Source organism: Tigriopus californicus, chromosome 6, assembly GCF_007210705.1.
Source record: "Tigriopus californicus strain San Diego chromosome 6, Tcal_SD_v2.1, whole genome shotgun sequence".
Taxonomy (NCBI): domain Eukaryota; kingdom Metazoa; phylum Arthropoda; class Copepoda; order Harpacticoida; family Harpacticidae; genus Tigriopus; species Tigriopus californicus.
This window is the reverse complement of record NC_081445.1, coordinates 3,681,190-3,688,143: the sequence shown is the minus strand read 5'-3', so window position 1 is coordinate 3,688,143 and position 6,954 is coordinate 3,681,190. Positions and strand designations below refer to the sequence as shown.

The 6,954-nt window shown below is 40.7% G+C and overlaps 1 protein-coding gene across 3 annotated transcripts; it reads left to right on the top strand.

Annotated features, from left to right (window-relative positions):
* Positions 1-2,479: 2,479 nt before the first annotated feature.
* Positions 2,480-6,396, top strand: LOC131881896 (uncharacterized). Of its 3 annotated transcripts, none has more exons than XR_009373415.1 (7): positions 2,480-2,635; positions 2,730-3,022; positions 3,087-3,359; positions 3,608-3,877; positions 4,850-5,331; positions 5,412-5,582; positions 5,992-6,396. XR_009373415.1 is itself a non-coding variant. In XM_059228886.1 (6 exons), exons 1-4 carry the CDS (start codon positions 2,872-2,874, stop codon positions 4,964-4,966), a joined length of 831 nt encoding a protein of 276 aa, XP_059084869.1. In that variant the 5' UTR covers positions 2,804-2,871; the 3' UTR covers positions 4,967-5,331; positions 5,412-5,582; positions 5,992-6,376. The 3 variants fall into 3 exon arrangements, 1 of the variants encoding a protein (XP_059084869.1); XR_009373414.1 differs by having other exon boundaries at positions 3,608-3,942; positions 5,992-6,395; XM_059228886.1 differs by lacking the exon at positions 2,480-2,635 and having other exon boundaries at positions 2,804-3,022; positions 3,608-3,897; positions 5,992-6,376.
* The last annotated feature ends 558 nt before the right edge of the window (positions 6,397-6,954 follow it).

Here is a 6,954-nt window from a genome sequence, read left to right as displayed (position 1 = left end):
CAGGATCTTGTTTACCAATGGTAGAAGTGCGGAAACGAGCTTATCTGCCAACAATGCCAAGTCTTGGGGTTCCGTCGAATCCAAAAGAGGAACAAGATGGGAACAAGCTGGGCCCTTTTGTATAACAAAAGTGAGAAGGCTGACAAAAGTCTATCCTTGAGCACAACATATCGTGTTCCAACCAGTGGGGTGTTGCAATTAGGTATTCCACACGTCGTGCCGTCGCATGGTTCAAGGATGAAAGAACATAATGATATTTTGTCTCGTCGACTGTAATCCCTTTCAATTTGAATAGGGACTCAGCTTAGTCAAGCTGAAACTGGACCCTCTGACCCAGACTAGTAGGTGGATCGAAACTCCAGGGTTTCACAGGGGTTGATTCGCCGTCGATATGAGTCACCCAAGGAGAGTCCAATTTCTTGGGGAATTTGGATGGCATGACGGATAACAACTGGATGAGTTGTTTTGAATTATCACGTCGGGGTCACCGTTAAAGCAATGCTTTTGATACGTATATTTCTGATTGACTGCTCAATCATTTTCGCATTCATCATGTTTATCGTATTCAACGAGCAGGAGTCTAAGTTGACTCACGAGCCGCCACAAAATCATTTCCAAAGTTGTGGTTAGAGTGACGGAAAATGTGGCAAATATCGTCAAGGCCTTGCAAAACAGCAAAATCAAGCAAATAGCCTACTATGAGTACACACTAAATCTGGTGGCAAAGACGTCTTTGAGAGAGACTCCAGCCTTAGCTGCGGCCAAGGAAACTGCTTCAAGTCTGGTTGCATTAACCAACCAAAGCATGCCAACCTTAGAAAGATTTGAACAAATTCAACGTAATCAGGGTTTCCCTATGGTTAAGAAATTGATCCAGGATATTTCAATGCGATGAAATTCTACTTTCGAAATAATAAACCGTCTGGCAGAGCTGAAAGGACCCCTTTCAGAACTCCTGACTGAGCCTGGAATGAGTTCCAAGGTTGGCGTGGTTGACTTGACAACGTAGGAGATGCTTCATGAAGCAGTTGATTTACTTTAACTATTGTATGAAGTCACTTTGGAGAAACTTCTCTTTGGCGAAAAAAAAAACACAACTGGATGAAAGGTCATTCCCCTCACCAAGATGCTGATTTTGCAATATGCCAATTTCCCAGCAGTCCCTTCCCGGGCTGATAAAACACGACTTGGCCCAAGCTGCTCGTGGAAATCTTAATGGTCGATTTGGGGAGGTGGAAAAAATTAAGGAACTAGCGCTTGCAACTCTCTTGGATCCACGGTTCAAGGCTAATGGATTCCGTGATCTCCACTTGAAAAATGAAGCCCTAGAAATCTTAGTTTCTGAACTGGTTGGCCTGCATTCCCCTACAAATCGAGATCAACCACCTGGAACCCAGCCAAATCCAACCAGGCGACCTCAATCTTCTCTCTGGGAGCATTTTGACAAGGATGTTGCTCAATATGAAGCCAGGGATACTACTACCTATCCGGACATTGCCCATACTCACCTTTATACTTACCTAAACCTCCCTTGCCATCCTAGGCATACCAATCCGTTCAATTGGTGGGTGCAGATTGGCCACGAAAAAATTCCCTGTCCTCATCTTGGCCCAAAAGTATCCATTCATTCCTGCCATTTCCCTTTCCCTCTGAGAGAGTGTTCTCCTTGGCTTGACAAATCATTTCTAAGAAACGGAATGGAATTGGCAATGAGTGCGCCCGAAAGCTAATATGTCTTCATGCAAACGTCAACAAAATTGAATGTTCCCCACTTTTTAATACATTCCCTCATTTTCACTTGTTAATAGATTCCCTCATTTTCTCTTATAAATAAATTCTCTCATCCTCACTTGTTAATACATTCCCTCATTTTACATTTACAAATTGTCTCTATTCTTATTTAAATTAAAAGGCCAGAGGTGAAATCCAAATTACTTTTGTAGGGATCTTGGTGCTAAACATGGTCTGTTTTGAATAGGATGGACAAGGAAAATCAAAGAGTGAAACTACATACAAAAAGTTTTATCACAAAACCAGACATCAGAGTATTACATTATTTGCTCAAGACTGAGAGTTCTGATTTCAAACCTATCAATGTAGCCCAGAACAAAGATGAACAGACAAAATGAACAATGACGTCCCCAATCAAATGTAGACTGTCAAGTGCTCAAAAATAACCCTTATTCGTTTGAGTACTGTAGGGGGAACGAAGGATTAATTTCGGCGATAGAGGAATGTGATTGACGTAAGGAGTTACAAGAGTTTTGGATTCCAATATATCTTTGGTTTTGACCGTTTTCTTACAAGGTTATTGAAATTTGAGCATGTTGATAACTCTTTTTGTGGTTCGAGTTCCCTTTTCATTTTATTGGTAAAATTTTGCCCGATATTGTATAGCCATTACCCCCATGGCCCAAGCAACTACATGTATGTGAACCAATTCGACTTCAATTCAATACCATGGACGATGCTCTTGAATGGCGAGAATGAATTGGACCGATATTTTTCGTTCACTGCCGTCAACGGTTCCAAAGGCATCGCAGGCACCTACCGGGTCTTGCATTGTTCCCAAAATATCCAGAGCAAGTGACCCGGCACCAAAAACACGAAAAAAAAATTACAATTGCCCTGCCAAGTACGTTTAATACATTCAAGCAATTATTTACTAAACATTAAACATCCCTTCACAAAGTTGGTACGTATCCGAGGTAAATCTTTTTTTGCTTTAGGATCACATTCAACCTTAAGATGATATGTTTGTGCAATGATTAGCAATCAGATTGGTGTGACACTGCTAAACAAGTTCTTGTTTATGGTTGCCTTAAGCATTCACATGCCTTTGAACGAAAGAACATACGCCTCTCAAAAGTGATGAAAAATGAAACTATGGAGCTCCTCAAATTTGGGATTCGTTCAGATGTTGTTATTGACAAATATTTGTCAAGTAATGATATGGACAAGGATAGCAAACCTGTCACTTACGCCGATGTTCATCGCATTAAAAAGTCCAGCAACTTGGAGGGTAAGTATGCTTTTTCATGCAAAAACGATATGAATTACCATAAACCAGTGCATGCACTTTATAGGTTACGACGAAAATGCTTCTGAAGTCAAAAATGTGTTATCATTGATGAGCGACGAAGGTTTTCGCGGTTTCAACTTTGGGCGGAAGTTTGTCATGTCATTAACTCCGGGAGACGTCGAAGCTAAAATTACCGAAACATTTGGATATTTCCTCCTGACTTACGCCAGCCCAGAAATGATCAAGCGTTTCCATGATCATCCTACTGCCATTTCAATCGATGGAACTCATGCAACGAATGTGGTCAACTTCATCTTGATCTCAATCATAATATTTGGTAAGACCAGTTTGTTTTTAATTGTTTGCCCTGGACTGAGTTTGATGTGATAATGATGATCATGATAATCAGAAGATATTGTCCTACTATGAAGTAAAGCCTAAAAAGGTCTTCAAAAGCGGTAAACAATGCAGGAAAATAATCTGAATCAAAGAATGATCGTAAGCTTTTAACTTACATGGACTTAAAGTTGAGGGTGTTTTTGTATGAATGCAGTTATTTTTTTCTGCTCCTTATTTTATTTTCAGATTGTCGTGGAGAGGGAAGCCCTGTCTTTCAGGCCTTGGTCGAAAATGAGAACCAGGTGTTTTTTTCCGTTACGCTGAAGATCGTCCAACATATCGCCCCAACAGCTTGTATGAATGTCAAAACACTTCTCAGCGACACCAGCCGCACATTCGTAAACTCCTGGAGAGAGGTGATCAACCCAAATGTGCTTTGGAGTGTTTGCCATTGGCACCTCGAAAAGAACTGGACCAAGAGGATTAAAAACCCGGAGATGTTACAAGACATTAAAGGTCTTCGGCATTTGGCCGAGGTTCGTCCTTTTACTCAAAACATGCTGCACATTCGATCAAAATAGGTAAGCTCTTTAAAAGAATAAAAGGAATCAGTAGTTGGTAGGAATGGTCAGAATTCCGATTGTCTGGAAGAGGTCCTTAGCCAAATCTACTCCTGGGTTGCTGCGAGTAACATGGCACTGAATGGAATGAAATTCCGCTCAATGACCTTTGGGTCGACGCCATTAGACACTCCACTATTAGATGATGAAGGTAATGACATTGAGATGGTCTCATCCATGAAGGATTTAGGTGTAGTCCCCCAAGATAATGGAAAGTTCGATGAGCATATCCAGTTGAAAGTTGGTAAGGCTTTTTAAACATGTGGTTGGATATATCGCAAGTTTAAGTCCAGAGATAGTATCACGGTGCTAACTCTGTACAAGTCGATTGTCCAGCCGCATCTTGAATATGCCTCTCCCATTTGGGCTCCAATGAGTTCAGCAGGTTTGCAAAAGGTCGAGCAAGTCCAAAGATGTTTCACTAAGAACATCACAGGATTGAGAGAGCTCTCATATTGGGATAGACTAAAAAAGTTGGGACTGTACAGTGTTCAGAAAAGGTACGAAAGGTATCTGATACTGTACGTTTTCAAAAGTATCCATGAGCTTTGTCTCAACCCAGGATTTAGGGTCAATTGTAGTGACCGTAGAGGCTTAACGTGCGTTTTGAGAGCACCTTCAAGCCCTCGAGAATCCAGGCTAGTCAAAACAATGAAGTCCAATTCCCTCCTTTCTCGGCTCCTTCATTGTTCAATTTGCTGCCTTCAAATATTCGTAGGGCAAATGTAGGACTTGATCCAGTGGCAGGATTTAAGTCAGACTTGGACAAGTTTTTGATTCAAGTTTTAGAAGCGAGACATATTGTATTTCATCAAATTTCCTCTAGAGTGTGTCAAGTGTGTTAAATGCAGTTCATATTCTCGTTTAGGAAGCTTCTGAAGAAAGTACGTGGGCTTACTTTGTAACGAACTATGGGCCACCCTGGGAACCCCATCTCACAAGCTACATGTTGAGCGGTACCACCGAACCATCAAAGGGGTGTTAAAACCCAGTATAAACATTGCCCGCTTTTGCATTGGACTGAAGCATGTAAACAAGATCTTCGTCCGGAAAGATCTCGTTGCAAAAGAGGGGATGCGGGGTGTTGGCCAATCCAAGATTTAGTCTGATCTGAACAAGGATCATCCATCTGAAGATGAAATGGCCAGATATTCACTCGAACGAATTGATGACAGATCTGTCAACGTCATCAAGCAAGAAGACCCCAATGGCGAGAAAACAAGCTACTTGATGAAGAAAAAATCGCTTTCCGTGCAATTCTGAGTTGTGCCAGGTTCGCTGTAGAGGCTGCAACAACGCCCAGATGTGTGTACACAAGTATACTTGTATCTGCCGACGATATGCCTACAGGTATACAACCTGAATCTTTGGTTGATTTTGTTGATCACATTAGCAGGGATTAAAAACTTCCTTTTTACTTTTCTTCATAGAAACTTGTGCAAGCACGTGCACATTTTAGATTATTGGAACCAAACAAAGTACAGCAAGATGGCACTCGGGAAAGGAATACCGAAGCAATAGGTCCTGACGTCTGCAATCTCTTGACCAACGAGAATGATCAACCAATTCAAGTTACCAGCGTTGACGAAAGCATTGACTTGGTAAGTTACAGGTTTATTCACAAATTCGGTGACAGAACTTACAAAAACTGTTATTCCATTTTGTTATCTTTCCCAATTCAGAGGGTCCGGGTATAGACAACTGATGGCCCAAATTTATTTACTTAAGTACGTTTAAGTCGTCAGTTAATACTTCTTCTAATGATTAACTTAATTGCTCACAACAAAAAATGTCCTTTGCAATAACTTGCATCAAAATGCATCATAAAACGGCTTGTGAGTGTACTTGAAAAACACCTATTTGCAAGTTAAGCTCTGAATTTAGAAGCCGTCCATATTTTGTCACTGTATACTCACACTTGAATGTGATTTAACGAACCATGCGCAAGCTCTTCTTCATAAAGTAAACTTTTGTTCATTTTCTGAAATCCTTTTTTTGGTATTTTTTTAGAAGATGTCAAAGTTTCTCGGTGATTGTTCAAAGTCAAGGAAAAAGTGGAAGAAATTGAAGTCATGTTGATGTCCGATGATTTGACCTTCGAGGAAAAGAGGACTCTGATGGAAAATTTCCGATCGCCTTTCGACGGTTCTTTTCCTCCAATATTATTTGTCTCTTTGGTCGTGTTAATTGCGGATTATAACAATTTGTTCCAATTCCTCAACACTACGAACGTCAATCCCTCTTCATTCCCTCGACTAAGTCGAAAACGTATTCACAAGCCTCAAAGTCGAGTTTTTTTCCCGGTAAAAACAGCCAAACCAGCAGGTCGCTCTTCCAAAGCATCACCCAGCACATCCAACGAGGCCATCTCTTCTAATTAAATGTTCCCTCTTTTTAAGCTTCCTCTTCCTTGACATGTTTGTCTCTTCAGCATTTCGACGGTTCTTTTCCTCCAATATTATTTGTCTCTTTGGTCGTGTTAATTGCGGATTATAACAATTTGTTCCAATTGACAATGTGTTTCTTGTGTCTTTCCAAAGAGCACCTTAATGTGTGGGAAGAGTATCAAGCGGAGAATCATGGGTAAATTTTTTGATGTAACGTTTACTAAAAGATGTGCTTGAACAAAATCTGGATGTGCATGGGTACAAACCAAATCAAGGGCAAAACAGAAGCATTTTTTAAGACTTGTCCTAGTTTTAGATATAAATTCTTTATCAACCCCGAATGTATGGGCTTGCCGGATCCGCCAACTTTTATTCGAGGAAGAGAATACGGGCCCTTATTTACAACGTCAGACAGCCCAAACGAAATTGGGACGAGGCACGGTCGATTGCTAGATAAACTACTCAAAATATGCCATAAACGCAATTTCTATTTTTTCATTATTATCTTACTGACCATTTCTAGACTTTTTTCTCGCATCAGATCTGCTAGAGATCGCAAGATGCCAATGAAATTACGAAACCTCTA

Excerpts from the sequence above, each read along its gene's own strand:
- LOC131881896 (XM_059228886.1), top strand. The coding sequence starts at position 2,872 with ATGAAAAATGAAACTATGGAGCTCCTCAAATTTGGGATTCGTTCAGAT. Across the intron at positions 3,360-3,607 it reads GATCTCAATCATAATATTTG|ATTGTCGTGGAGAGGGAAGC; the intron begins GTAAGACCAGTT and ends TTTTATTTTCAG. Across the intron at positions 3,898-4,849 it reads GTCTTCGGCATTTGGCCGAG|GAAGCTTCTGAAGAAAGTAC; the intron begins GTTCGTCCTTTT and ends ATTCTCGTTTAG.